The 16,103-nt window shown below is 36.3% G+C and overlaps 1 protein-coding gene across 1 annotated transcript in view; it reads left to right on the forward strand.

Annotated features, from left to right (window-relative positions):
• LOC121379510 overlaps window positions 1-10,447 on the forward strand; it is a 133,559-nt gene extending 123,112 nt beyond the window's left edge. The window contains exons 34-35 of the mRNA XM_041508154.1: window positions 1,995-2,097; window positions 9,195-10,447. Of these exons, the coding sequence (XP_041364088.1) occupies window positions 1,995-2,097; window positions 9,195-9,540 (449 nt within the window). The 3' untranslated portion in view covers window positions 9,541-10,447. The remainder of the gene's footprint in view (window positions 1-1,994; window positions 2,098-9,194) is intronic.
• Window positions 10,448-16,103: the final 5,656 nt, after the last annotated feature.

Here is a 16,103-nt window from a genome sequence, read left to right on the forward strand (position 1 = left end):
TAATGGGGCCATTCGAGAATTACGCAACATGCACTCAGGAGAGTGGGGATTGTGGGATGCATGACAAAACGTAATTTGGGTGGGTGGAAGGAAGTGGTGGTTGTTACTGTGCAGTGTAATTTTAATTCATAAAGTAAAATGAAACCAGTCATGGCCATTTTGTTTTAGGTCTCACTTCCATTTAAACCCATGTTAAATTGCCCAACTTCAAATGAATATTGCCAATAGAACGGGTTCTCATTGGCACTAACAACATACACCATTGTGAACATATATTATATAAGCATTTATTTTCACACCAAAATTGAGAACATTTCCGTCTTTGTTTTTTGCTATATGACTGCATCTGGCTGTAGTACCAGTCTGAACAGGTGGTTTATTAACCAATTCACTCTGGCTGTCTCTTGCGCTATACACCCATGCACAATATTACAAAATAACATGGGCAAAATACAGCCAGAAGGCTTACCATTAAACATACATATTGTTTTAATTCTTCACCATTTCCTAGAAGTGAATATGTGGACCATAACTTGTGTCACAATTAGGAACTATAGTGGATCATGATGAACGGACCCAGAAGTGATCTGTGTAGTGAGACTTTAACATATATGTATTACTAAAGACCCCAAAGTAAAATATGAAAACAAAATCTTGCAATCATCATGACATTGAATTGATTGACAGGGACTGAATTGACTGACAGGGACATGAGGGTGGGGAATGTTGACAAGTATTATGCAACATATTTGCAGGAGTGGGGGTGGTCTCACAAAACATTACACGAAGGAGAGGGGTATTAAAACTGCAAGATATTGTGTTATGTATTGTAAAGCCCAGTTCTCACTTGAACGATTTTTTATACAACTGCGGTGTGACTAAAAGATTGTACAGCCGTGCGATTCCCGTACGAATTACCTAGGTCCCCCCCCCCCCTCCCCACCTGCGCAGTCTCACTTGTGCAACTGCCATGTGACTGCCTTTCTGCACCGGGCTCGCATGAGATTTGCACAGGTTGGACGACAGTTGCACGGAAGTCTGATGGATGTCGCACGGGAGTCACAGGGGGTCCGCTAAGAGTCGCACATTTCGGCTCCCTTAAGACTCACGTACGACTCCCATGCGACCTATCATACTGCCGTGCGACTGCTGTGCAACCTCTATGCGACCAGTGCGAACCTAGAGACAGCCGTACGATAATTTTAAACATTTGAAAAATGTCGCACCGGCATGCGACATGTCCGAAATACATCAACATACTGCCGTGCAACTCCCGCACGCCCTGTACGATTTGGTGGTCGCACGGAATTCGCGTAAAAAAATCGTTCAAGTGAGAACGGGGTTTTAGGAATACCAATGAAAGAGACATTGAGAAACTTGCTAAAATAAATAAAACAATTGTTTTTGTATAGTTTTTAATGATTTATATGATGAAGATATATATAAAATGGGAACACTAATTTGATCAATGTACTGGTATTGATTATTTTTGTAAATCCCCTTTTTTGTATTTGAAATGTTTTTCCTCAATTGACCAAAAAGGGACCAAGACATAGAAGGCATTTTCAGAAGTACATTATGACTGGTGTTATTGTCAATGTAAAAAAAAAAATTTTAACATATATATTACATGTTTTAAATAAGAATGGTCTGTCCCAATGTGGTTTCGCACCAGGACATAGAAGGCATTTTCAGAAGTATAATATGATTGGTGTTATTGTAAGGCATCAAAATGCAGAAGGCATTTTCAGAAGTGTATTATGATTGGAGTTATTATCAATATAAAAAAATATATATATATACATACATATATATATATATACATTATTACATGTTTTAACGAAGAAAGGTATGTCCCAAAGTGGTTGGCATCAAGACACAGTAAGCATGTTCAGAAGTATATTATGATTGGAGTTATTGTAAGGCATCAAGACACAGTAAGCATGTTCAGAAGTATATTATGGTTGGTGTTATTGTCAGTTCTCTGTTTCCAGATTCCAGTCCAGGTGTACAGCTGAAAGTCATTGTAGGAGCTGCTGTTGGTGGAGGATCATGCATCATGATGTTGATTGTCATTGTATGCATATTAGGAAAAAGGTGAGACTTAACACATTATCAGAACGTGTGAAACATCTAGCTGTTAACAGTTAATTGATCATTACAGTACACGCTGCTTTATTTTTAAAGACCCTTAATTAAATTAACTCTTAATTCCTGCTGGATTGCAGAATAAATGAAATAATTGGTTACTTCCTAAGATGGTTTTATCCTGGTTAAAGCCATTCCAACCTTAGTTGGATGAAATTATTTTCTTTGTATCCACAAACAAAAGAGTATATTTACAAAAGCCTTTAAAGTTTAAAGGTGCATTCTTAATGTTGCAGGTAAAATTTGTCGCCATTTTTGCACATATTTGAGTGTTCGATTTTGAGGCAATTCCAGGAGCCCGAGACTCGCGAAAACCACAATCTTGATTAGTGATCTCTTTCTTGATTTGGGCTGAATGTAGCCCAGTGGTAAAGCGCTCACTTGATGCGTGGTCAATTCTGGATTGATCCCCGTCGGTGGCCCCATTGGGCTATTTTTCGTTCCAGCCAGTGCTCAAGGACGTGGTATGTACTATCCTGTTTGTGGGATGGTGCATATAAAATATCCCTTGCTGCTAATCCAGTGGCGACAGCGGGTTTCCTCTCTATGTCTGTGTGGTCCTTAACCATATGTCTGATGCCATATAACCGTAAATAAAATATGTTGAATGCGTCGTTAAATAAAAACATTTCCTTCCTTCTTTCTTGATTTCAATGTGCAATAATCTGGCATCTATTTTCACTTTCCATGAGTGGTAATTTAGTCATAATTATCCCACACGACATGTCAATGGCTTGTTGGCAAACATTTTGGATTGAGATTATAGAAAGAAAGAAAGAAATGTTTTATTTAACGACACACTCAACACATTTTATTTACGGTTATATGGCGTCAGACATATGGTTAAGGACCACACAGATTTTTTAGAGGAAACCTGCTGTCGCCACTTCATGGGCTACTCTTTCCGATTAGCAACAAGGGATCTTTTATTTGCGCTTCCCACAGGCAGGATAGCACAAACCATGGCCTTTGTTGAACCAGTTATGGATCACTGGTCGGTGCAAGTGGTTTACACCTACCCATTGAGCCTTGCAGAGCACTCACTCAGGGTTTGGAGTCGGTATCTGGATTAAAAATCCCATGCCTCGACTGGGATCTGAACCCAGTACCTACCAGCCTGTTGACCAATGGCCTAACCACGACGCCGGTTTGAGACTATAGTGGAGATTAAAAATCTATAATGCAGTTGGCTGAGGTATTCCCAATTAATTTTATGATTCTTATTGACCAGAAAGCATAGAAGTGTATCGAGACTGAACATTTCCTTAACTGACCTGGATTAAGTTAATTTTCAAGATGAGACTAGCAAAAACTGGTCATGCAGGTAATTATGTGACATTTCAATGGAAAGTAAAACAATTTCATATTAAACTAATTACATGTTTAATAGTGTAACTTGTTTTTTTAGTCCCCTACCAATCCAACCAGAGGGGACTATAGGTTTTGTCTCCATCCATCAGTCTGTCTATCTGTTTGTCCATCCATCTGTCCCAAATTTCATGGCAGTTTACCCATTTTTCACAGAGTTATGGCCCTTGACTTTGGATATATGAAAATGTCTTTTCTGGACTTCTATTTTATTTTTGTAATTCCTCAAAATATTAAAAAATTTAGCTGAAATTTTATATATACTTTTATCATGTACTGTGACAGATCAAGTTTGACTTTCATGGTGATTCACTCATTTTTTACATGACCCTTGAACTTAGAAGATAAGAATCTTTGTTGGGTCTGGTATGTATTAGTTTAGTAGTTATCAGTTTGTTTTCCTTTCTTTTCTTTTTTTTCTTGTGCTGCATAAATCATAAAAGTTTAATTATATTGTCTGGAAAAAGTTGGAAAGTGGTGCCCAGTGTGGAATAATTGTACCTTTTAAGTTAATGCATTACATGATTAATATTATATAATTACATAATTTAAAAAAGAACAAAGAAAAAAACCCAACATCATTTAATGTTTGATGTTCCATGATAATTTCATTGCCAGTGGCAAATGTAATTGATATTCATTATAAAACTGGGCAAGATTTAGCCCAGTCAATAAAGTGTTTGCATGAGGTGCTTTGATGTTAGGATCGAACCTTCTTGGTCCATCTGATTGGGTTCTTCCCTGTCACAACCAGTGCACCACGACTGGTACATCAAAGGCCATGCTATGTACTATCCTGTCAGTGGGATAGTGCATATAAAAGATCCCTTGCTGCTAATCGAAAAGAGTAGTCCATTTGTATGTGCATACATGCCATTGAGATTCCACACTTCTTGTTTCCACATGGAGAATGACTGTGCAGTTTACACACTGTCAGAAGTGTGCAGTTATACTTTTGAAATTGTTTTCATTAAAGAATAGAATTGATGACTATTAAATTTCATTTGTTTGTTTTTTTAGTAAATTCCGTGTCGGTAGATATATGATACCATCTGTTAAACAGCTTACAGCACAAGTACATTAAATTTTAATACATATTGTCACAGTGTCCATGCCCCTACATATATTCCAAGCTCGTTTCCCCATCTAGGAGTGGCATCGCGACAGTGATAAAAAGGTCTCAATAAACAAATAATCTCTGTAGTAGTCCAGTACTAATTTCATCCTCTAGAAAAAAACGAAAAAAAAACTAAGCACATCTTACTTATTTATTTAGGCTACATATCTATGTGACAGAAGCTTATTTAAACATCAGGTTTAGTCAAGAATTCTATATTTCAGATATAACTATGAACTATTGTTTATAGTTAAATTATAAAGGATATTGTATCTATCACGAGAAATCAAAATAAAGAAATATAACTTGGATTATGTCAATAATAATTTTCACCTTACGTCTAAGGCCGATTTCTCTACTATCAACAGGTGAACTACTACATGAAGAGTAGATATCCCCTAACATTTAAAGTTCTACTATTATAGCCTTGGACTTTAGTAACTACAAATCTATAATAATAAAGGTAGTACCCTTAAATCTTTATAAGTGATACTTGGCCCCTAGCATAAAAAAGTGACACAGCTTACATTACACAAACACCAACTCTGAGCAAAAAGAAAAAGGATCTGACCATGCCCCGCTGTCAAAATCTCTCCACCTCCAACATAATACAAATCTGTCCAAGGTGATTCATCTTAGTGCCAGATATTCAGAGTCGACACCAGTGGTGTCAAAAGTATTACATTGTTACACACTAATTACATTGACTGGACACCTTGAGTTAAGGTCAGTTTCAGGTCATAGTGCTTAACGTGCACATTATTTAGAGCAAGCTGTTTTAGCCTGTCATGGGCACAGAAGCCGACCTCAGCAGGCTCTGTCCAGGACAAGAAAGGGTTAGGGTGGGTCGGAGAAGGGACTGTCTGTACTGGCAGGTGAAAGAGAGCACCAGCAGCCCGACTGGAATCGGTAACAGGTGTGGGTGGGGGGGTGGTTTGGTGCTATGGAATTTGGAATGTCCTGTAGGATTAATGCCAAGGAGAAAAAGATGCAGTTTGGATGAAGGAAATTTGGCACATTTTTTACCGGTCCACCGAATTGGAAAGAAGGAAATGTTTTATTTAACGACGCACTCAACACATTTTATTTACGGTTATATGGTAAAGGACCACACATATATTGAGAGAGGAAACCCGCTGTTGCCACTTCATGGGCTACTCTTTTTCGATTAGCAGCAAGGGATTTTTTATATGCACCATCCCACAAACAAGATAGCACATACCACAGCCTTTGGTATACCAGTCGTGGTGCACTGGCTGGAACGAGAAATAGCCCAATGGGCCCACCGATGGGGATCGATCCTAGACCGACCGCACATCAAGCGAGTGCTTTACCACTGGGCTACATCTCGCCCCCGAACTGCAAAGGGACAGTTGTACATGTTTTTGATTTTAGTACGCCAAGAGTAGCTTGTTACTGGGACCTAGTTGGTGTTGAGGTGTCTCCCTAGGTTGCCCATAGGGGTCTTTAAAAGGGCCTGATCTGTTCAGATCCTTGAGTTAAAACCCTTACTCCCTTTTATAGCCGCCAGTCGCGGTCCTGAACGGGACACCTTGGCACCAAAGACCAGACAAATTGGCCCGGATACCCTGGAAGCTAACAAAAGACCACTGTCCAGAGAACGGTTAAAATTGTTCCAGAGTGTGAAAGTGTGTTAGTTAATTACACCAGATTCGTTATAACTTAGCCGCTAATTAACTTAAGTATAAAAAAATTACTGGCATAAAGTGCTAACCGTAATGCATTTAGCAGGTATACAAATACAACATTAGTTATCCTAAATATAAGTGGTTAATAAAACAGTTTTGTAATAGTTAAACCACTAATAATCATATTTTAAAAATATTCCTATGGATTTATACATTTAAACATGTATAACTATATATGCAGGAAAAGGTTACCAATAAGTACATATAAAAGGTTTGTGGGTAACATTCATATTTCTATTAAATATAGTGATACATGTATTAGTATACCCAATGAAACACAATCTGTTATCTGGGGTGGGATTTAGCTCAATCGATTGAGTGCTCGTTTAAGGTGCTTGCGTCGCAGGATCAAACCACTTTGGTGGATCCATTCAGCTGATTGTTTTTTTCTCATTCCAACCAGTGCACCACAACTGGACAAAGGCCGTGGTATGTGCTTTCCTGTCTGTGGAAAAGTGCATATAAAAGATCCCTTGCTACATTAGGAAAATGTAGCGGGTTTTCTCTAATGACTACGAGTCAGAACTACCAAATGTTTGACATCCAATAGCCGATGATTAATTAATTAATGTGCTCCAGTGATGTCGTTAAACAAAACAAATTTCTGTCAATTATTATCCAGCTTTTCAGTTTTGTACACATAAGTTTTATACACCATCAGATCAAATCTAGTAGATGAATATGTTCAAATCCATCAAAAAATATTTTGCATTTCATTTGACTATGCCTAATACATTTCTACTTTTATTTCATGTATTCCTACAGTCTGTAATTCATGATATTATTTACATATTAGTATTGAACAATTATATCTTAACAATGAACATCAACTCACTAATAAGTAGATTATCAAATTGGGGGGGGGGGGGGATTCTACACGAAATATATACATACTTTAAATGTACTTCACTTAAATAACTCAAGAGATTATTTAATTTTAATCTGAAAACAATTGTATAGTTTTGTTCAACTAAGGGAGGGTGGGTACATATAACCCAGGTGTCTTTTGTAATGGTTTTGTTCATACTTTGTACAAAACCTGAGATTTCTCTAAAACAATTCAGCAAAATGACAATAAATATTAAGGCAAGGTTTGAAAAGTTCATTGATAGGGCCATGCTCTCCTCCTTTCCCTTGTTACTGTGCCCAAAAGGCTGGAGATGCCATAGGCCCTATTTTAACATCTGAAATTTAAACTTATCCCGGGTGAGCATGCCTCGGAACCCCTACTAGCAGGTTGGGGCCCTCAAATGTGTGTGTGTGTGTGTGTGTGTTCGAACTGACAGCACACTACTAGTATCCCCATCCTGTACATAATAAAAACGTTTGTTATTTCTAAAACACTTTTCCTTTTAGTTTTGTGAAATTTTTTCAGTTAAAAATAGAATTAAAAAAACAACAAATCAACAACAAACATGAAAAAGGCCATGGGGGATACGACGAGGTACTTGCGAACCCACCAAAACTGTCCCACTTACTAAAAAGCAGTGAACAAAACACACAAATAAAAAAATGTCCACATAACATACATAAAAAAGAAGAAAATATAATATTTCAACTAGATTTTATTCAAATAATATATAAATAATAAACTTTTTAAAAATACACACACTGAAAAATAGATTTTTTGCAATGACATACAAACATCTTGTTCTCCAGCGATTCACCGTTTGTGGGTTTTGGGGTTTTTTTTTATCTCATAATAGATCCGTTATGTAGTCTTTAATCATTCTTTGTGCAATGCCACATCATCTGAAAAAATATTACCTCTTTTCCTGTTCGTACAGTGGCGGACAAAGTAATGTTATGCGATCAGTATCTTCAAATCACGTTACCGAACAGCTGTTTAAACCGAGAATATATAGTGTGTATAATAATGACGCAATCTCTAAGGGGGAAATAATGACTGGGCCTTCGCCATTGTCCAAGGTTTTTTCTTACTGAAAAAAACCTATAAATTACAAATCGTAAAACAAACATTTACGGCATCAAGACAATTACTGGTAGAACCAGGTTCCTGGTGTGTAAATAGGTAGATTGGTTCCCATCCTTGTATTAGGTAGACATAGACATATATCGATATGAACTCCATGAATATTTCCTGTTTGCAAGAATTGTGACTCATTGTTCATATACAATGCTTGTTAAAAATAAATCAAAATTGCAGTAGCAAAATAACCTGTGAAATTATATTATTGAGCATTCCTGCATGACCAGAATTTCGACATACATTTTAGCTACACAAGTACAAATCATTCAATTTAAATCATTTTGGAAATGGAATATATGCAGAGAAGTAGCTATTAAAAAATAAATAAATATATAATAACCAGATTATCCACACCAAAAATTCCCCCCAAAACTAACACAAACAAACAAACAAAAACAAAGAATGTCAACTATTTTTGGAACTTTTAATTATTGGGTCTTCTGGGATATAGGCCTAATGTGTCAGAAGTTTTTTTAAATATAAAAATATGCTATTGCGAAAAGTCATACAGGGCTCGAATTGGCTTGTAGCCAGGTCACCAAATGAGACCAATGACTTAAATATTAAAAAATAATGGCATTAGTCGCCCAAATAATATTATCTTCTTTTAGAACTATAACATATGAGTCACTATTAATATTTGTATTCCACATTAAAATCTTTCTCATATGGTTCAATTACCATAATTTGCCAACATTTATTATTCTTTTTTGGCAAGTTTCAAACCCTGATTGTTGTTAAAAAGAATAACTTTATACAGTTGCAGACAACTTGATTTGAATATCTTAAAATTTAGACCAGGCTTCACAAATATACTTATTTTGAAAATGATTATTATTAATTGAATTTTGTTTTTTAACAGGAGAAAAAACAAAGCAAAACACGCAAAACCTGCACAGCGTTACACCTCTAAATCTGCATCGCCTGTTAAGCCTGTGCAATTTCGTGCCCACAGGAGTCACCACAGGAGTCACCACATTAATCCAGCCTATAACAGGGATGAATATCACTTTTATGACCCAGTGGAAAGCAGCATGTCTGACAGAAGCATGCTTGATGAACAGTTCAATTATTCGACCCCTGAGAATGTCTATGCTGAAATAGAAGAACCGTACTCCAGTCTTTACGGACTGAGTGTTGGTTCTACTTCGCCCAAAAGTCGAGGGACCTTCATTAATAAGGATCATGCTAACATTGAAACTAAATAAGATGCTATGTAAGATTTGGAACTGTAACCAAAGGGAAAATGTTTAATTTCAGGTGTTCAAATATGGCATTTCCTGTGTTCTCACCACAAGGAAAAGTGTGGGTGGGGTGGGTGGTTAATGCACAGCTATTTGTAATATGTGTATGTTAACAGTTTATGTGCATCATGATACAATTAACATTTGAAGAGTTTAGGCGCAAAACGCGATATATCCATTTTTCATTTACAGTAAAAATTATTTTTTTAATTGGCGTATATCGCGTTTTGATTAAAAAAAACTCACAAAAAAACGGGATTTACCCAATACAATTTCATAAGGATCATCGCGTTTTGCACCTGAACTCTTCATTTGTTTGGTATCAATCTATACCTTAAATTGTTCAGTGAAAGACAAAATCTGTATCCTAACCAGATGCATGAGATGTGAGCGAAGCAATATTTATATCATAACCAAATGCGACCATAATGACAAGTCTTCAATTTTTGAAATCTCCCAAGAAAAACTTGTCTGATTGTTTTATATATTTTTTTGCTAATAAAATAAAAACAATTCCCATCGGAATTGTGTCTCTCCCTCGACTAAATCAATCTGTTGTGCCGTATGTGTGCAGTTAGGATGCAACAATTGACGTGAATGATTTCTAAAAAGAATTGTGTCACTCACTTCCAGTTAGGATACAGCTTAAGAATCATGTGACCAATGCATTATACAAAATAGTTTTGAATAGAACTTGTCATCATCTAAGTGACTACGGTTTGTACAGTTCTTCTTTTCTTGGTCCCCGACTGGTCCAACCGGAGGGGACTATAGGTTTCATCTCCATCCATCCGTTTTTTGCAGAAGGCTTTGAGATAACTGAAATTTTGTGTATGGTTTCACCATGTACTATTACAGATCAAGTGTGACTTTCATGATGATTTACCCATTTTTGACAGAGTTATGGCCCTTGAACTTAGGAGATGTGGAAATTTGTTTTCCGGACTTTATTTTCAGAAGACCTTTAGATATAGAGCTGAAATTTTGTGTATAGGTTTATCACATACTGTTACAGATCAAGTTTGACTTTCATGGCGATTTACCCATTTTTAATGAAGTTATGGCCCTTGAACTTGGGAGATGTGAAAATTTGTTTTCCGGATTTTTGCAGTACTTGGAAATATCAAGATGAAATTTTGTATATAGCTTTATCATTTGTATGTAGCTTTACAGATCAAGTTGAAGTTTTGTGGTGATTTACCCACTTTTCAGAGTTATGGCCCTTCAATTTAGCAGATATGAAAAATTGTTGGGCCTGGTAGGGGACATGTATTGCTTTAGCAGTACTCTCAAAATGCTTGTTTATCATTGTAGCATTTGGTTCAATATATTGAAACCAATACAAAATTTGAAATGCTTTAAACTAAATTTTTATGCCTTAAAATATAATTTTCATTACATATTGTAGACTGACTGTGTATATACATGTACATATATATATGCTACATTAGCAGATCAGGAATTATTTAGAAGGGATGCTCAGACTGAAATTTAGGATGGAATATCATGTTTCTACTGGTATGTCATTTAAATGAGACAAACATTTACTTCAGAAAGTTGATGAGTTTTATTCTGATTTTTTTGTTTATATGTATTATTACTGATTACTAATCCATTTGTAATAGTAAGCATTAATGTTAATAAATTTGTATTCGTCATTTTATGATTTCAGCATATTAAAAAATATTATAATTTTACTACATGTTATCCTTGCTGTGCACAACAGGATGGTTTAGATGGGGCATAATGTCCTTACACGCGGGCTTCCTGGCCTGTCGGTGGGCCCATTTGGGCTGTTTCTCTTTCCAGCCAGTGCACCACGACTGGTATATCAAAGGCCGTGGTATGTACTACCCTGTCTGTGGGATGGTGCATATAAAAGATCCCTTGCTGCTAATCGGAAAGAGTAGCCCATGAAGTGGCGACAGCAGGTTTCCTCTCTCAATATCTGTGTGGTCCTTAACCATATGTTTGACGCCATATAACCATAAATAAAATGTGTTGAGTGCGTTGTTAAATAAAACATGTCTTTCTTTCTTTCCTGGTCACAGACCACAATTATTTACACTGTGTTTACACTATATAGCGTTAGTGGCTACATCACTTATATTAATATCAGTAGGCCCATGGATTTTTTTTATTCATCTTTACCTGCCTGTGAAAAACATACCCAGAAAAGGACAGCCCCTTTTGGTTCAGTTCTTTCTCCCAGGATATTGGTTTAAAGAAGCACACCCACAAAACCTGGCTAGAGTACACCAATTTTACACAACAATCACTACTTTTGCATGGAATTACCACAAAAAAGTCTTCAATGTCAACAAGTTACACATGTTTGCAAATTGTCAACAGTCTAATACTATAAATCATAAAATATTAGCGATCTTAAAATTTAACGAAATCCATATAAGTGAAATATTAGCGACGTAAGGTCGACATTATCAGACATTTAAAAAAAAGAGCTTAAGTTGTAGGATTGGCTGAAATAATACTTAGATACATTTTGATGTTATTCAGCTTTACAGACAATTAAATTTAGTAGGAAATTGCAGTAACATGCATGCTAACTAACAGTTGTTATAATACATGTAGCCATTGTTCTGAGTTCAGTTAATCACCAACAAAACAATTGCACAAATGTTTTTCAGAATAATGTCTTGTAGGACTCTCTTAAATTTAGCGTAATAAAATATTAGTGTTTTTTATGGCCTCACTAGATAGATACTGTATATAGCAACCAGCTTCTGTGTTAAGTAAAACATATGCCGATCTCCATTACAGTGTGATTACCGGTAACAGAATTCATCTTTATATGCAACATTTAGCGTGTATGTATGGTAGGCAACTGGACCTGAGCATAAAAAGATCCTTAAGAAACGTGTTATCGGCAGTACATATCAAGAGAAGAAGTGGTCAGAACAATGGGTAACTGTAAACAGCCTTGCGTATTATAATAATAGATACCTTTCTGACTCACCTTTGAGGAAGTAAAAGGTGAGATATATCTTACTTTTCCAATGGTGGCGACAGTGTCAACTTTTGCATTAAAGTTTCACATTTACACCAGTTTCTAACAAACTATAAGTCCTGGGTAAATGAAACTTTGTCTATAGTTGCAACTATGGGTGATTTTTACAGTGCATGTGAAACAAATTAAAAATTGATTAATTGAATTAATTGTTTTTAAATAATTTTGCGTGTACCTGAACATCAAGTCTTTTAGAGTATTAATATGTCTATATACTAGTTGTTTATGGTTGCCCTAATATTTGTAGTAGCCCAAACTGGATCTTATATAGGTCCCATTAAATTTGCATATAGGTTAGAAAAAATATACTGAACAGCATTGAAAACGCACCACCAGTTGATGATAACAAATGTGAATGGGGCGTATATCAGCATTAAAAATATCAATGAATAAGAACCGTACTACCTTACAGACCATGCATGAGGACCAATAACTTACAAAAATGATTGCCTGAACATTCCATGAAACACAACACCAAAACACAACATATTGCATGCCTAGCATGAAAAACGTAAATTGAAAGTGCAAATCATGCTGATTGGGGCTATAAAAGATGGTCTCTGAAAAGCCACTTTCATTTATGAAGTAGTCTTTGAGGGAACGTTAAACAAGTGATGGCAAAGTTGACAGCTGAGGAACGTGAACGTGACTTAGGCATACTTCAAGTCGGCACTCCACAGGAGATAACCAGCAGACAGGAACCACCAGGGACCATCCACGTCCAGGCCAACAATGTGTTACGACACGATCACCATATTGTTCGCCTCCATATTCGTGATCGAACGCTGCCAGCTGCCAGGACTGTACCAACTGTTCAAGGTCGACGAGGGGTTATCAGCGCAGACACTGTGCTTCGCAGTCTTTGCTCTGCTGGGCTACGTGCTCAACGACCATATGTTAGACCTATCCTCACTGATCGACATTGAAATGAGTGCCGACGTTTGGCAGGAAGGTATCGTCATTGGAGATTACAACTTTGGCATGGTGTGCTAGTCTCTGACGAATCTCGTTTCCATTTAAGGAATGCTGATGGTCGGTTGCGGGTGTGGCGTAGGTGTGGAGAACGTTACTACAATGACTGCCTTGTCCAGACAGATCGATGGGGTGGAGGGAGTGTCATGGTGTGGGGCGGAATTACTTATCACCGAACAGCGCTCCATGTTTGCCGTAGCAGAATGAATGCCATTTACTACCGGGATAACATGTTGCAAAATCACGTCATTCCCTTCTTTCATCAGCATCGGGATATACACACATTTCAGCAAAACAATGCCCGAGCGCACACAGAACGTGTTACAACACAGTATCTGGCGAACAATAGTGTCCATTTGCTTGAATGGCCAGCACTGTCCCCTGATTTATCGCCAGTAGAACATCTTTGGGATTACCTTGGTCAACGCATATCTCACGTCGTCCACAAATGAATAACCTTAGAGAACTGGAAAACGCACTATAGAAGGAGTGGAATGCTATCCCCAGGGCCCCGTTCCAAGAAGCGATATTAGCCCTAAGATTACCGTAAGTGCATAGCTACCCTATGTACTTAAGTTGATCTTAGGGCTAAGATCGCTTCGTGGAACGGGGCCCTGAACACTATTCGCAGACTTATCGGGTCGATGAGAAGACGTTGCATGGCTTGTGTTCTTGCATATGGTGGTCATACGCACTATTGACGTACCTTTCATTGTGACCCCATGTGTCTTTCATACGTAGATGAATTAAAACTAATTGTGCATCCTTTTTTTTTTTTTTTTTTTTTTTTTTTTTTTTTTTTATGTTGTTGTCATTATCAATCATCCATCTATTGCTGTTCACGAAAACATTTATTGCTCAGGTATTCTTTTCGAAATCCAAACATTTCTTGGTGGTGTGTTTTCAATGCTCTTCAGTATATATATTTATATTAGGAAGTGCAGGCTCGTAGCCAGTATTTTGAGTGGGATGTTTCGACTAGGTATTTGCTGGGGCATGTTCCCTGGAATTTTTGAAAAATCTGAAAGCCTAAAAGGCATTTTCCTGGTATCTGGAACTTGAAAAATGATATTTTTAAACCAACGATTTTCGACTATTTTGTAGATTGTGTATTTATGTTATTAAGGCTAGATTTTTTTTTTCAACAGGAATTCTGGGTATTGACCCGAGGTATATTTTAAATATTTTCGGCAAAGTAATAGAAAAGGTACGTGTATGTCAGAAACATGATCAGTTCCTTTAATAATGAACATATTTGTGAAAATATGAAACGTATTACGTTCTTAAAAATTGTGCATCATCACGAATCACCGCCAATACATGCAGCCTCTGTTATAAGTAGACAGGTGTAGACCTCGACCGTTTTCAGCAAAAGATTACTTTCTGTTGTTAACACCTTATTTATTCGGTTATTAAATCAATGGAAGGTGAACTGCTGTCATTGTCATGTAATTATCTAAGACTACGAGGTCATCAATACAGCAGAAAGTTCAATTATTTTTTTTGCTACAACCATCTAGCTTCCTTTGGGGTTTTTTGTTTTGTTTTTTGTTAAATTAGTTAGAATTCTGAATAATGTACACTGTATAGCTTTGGTAAAGGGAGAGACTAAATTGTAGACACCGAGAGTCGTCAACCAGTGAGAGTCTACTGAATATTCATGAGCAAATTGTTGATCGACATCGAGATTTTACGACATAGAGTAATGTCCTGGTGTATATATAATAATTATTCCAACTGTAGATATTAATGTAACAAGTATTTAATAACATACAGAGTGGTTAATAAATTGTGTAATTGAATGTTACGTAGCGTATGTCAATGTCGTTGTTTGTTGTTTTCCTACTCTCTTCTTCTGTGGGATAATCCCGCCGATATTTTGATGAATTTTACACCAGGTGGTTACGGTTATTTAAACGTCAAAATTGTAATGCACGTCTGTACAACTTAATTTCATAAACAAATAAACAAACAACAAAAACAAAAATCATCCAACAACTACAAAATATATAATTTAAAATAATTACTGTATAAATGAGTACAGGTCAAACCGATTAGAAAAATGTTGTCCACTACTTTTAATTATAATTATTTGTAATAACAATTGTCCTAAATAAAAATAATAATAACAACAACAACACAACAGTAGTTATAGTAATTTTTTTTATAAAATAATAAATTTAAGATTTCAGTAGGTTGGATTATAAATACATTATCTCACTACCAAGTACACATGAAGTCATCCACTGATCTAGTTGTTAACAAATTACACACTTCTTGGCTAATGTCTATTTCCTCAAAGTAAAAAATCTACTTTTGTAGACACAAAATTTAGCAAAATCCATATAAGTGAAATATTAGCGACGTAAAACTTTAGTGTGGTCGACATTATCAGACATTTAAAAATAATACTTTGATATATTTTGATGTTATTCAGCTTTGCAGACAACTATATTTAGTAGGAAATTGCAGTAGCATGCATGCTAACTAACTGTTGTTATAATCAGTAGCATGTAGCCATTGTTCT

Source organism: Gigantopelta aegis, chromosome 8, assembly GCF_016097555.1.
Source record: "Gigantopelta aegis isolate Gae_Host chromosome 8, Gae_host_genome, whole genome shotgun sequence".
Classification (NCBI taxonomy): Eukaryota; Metazoa; Mollusca; class Gastropoda; order Neomphalida; family Peltospiridae; genus Gigantopelta; species Gigantopelta aegis.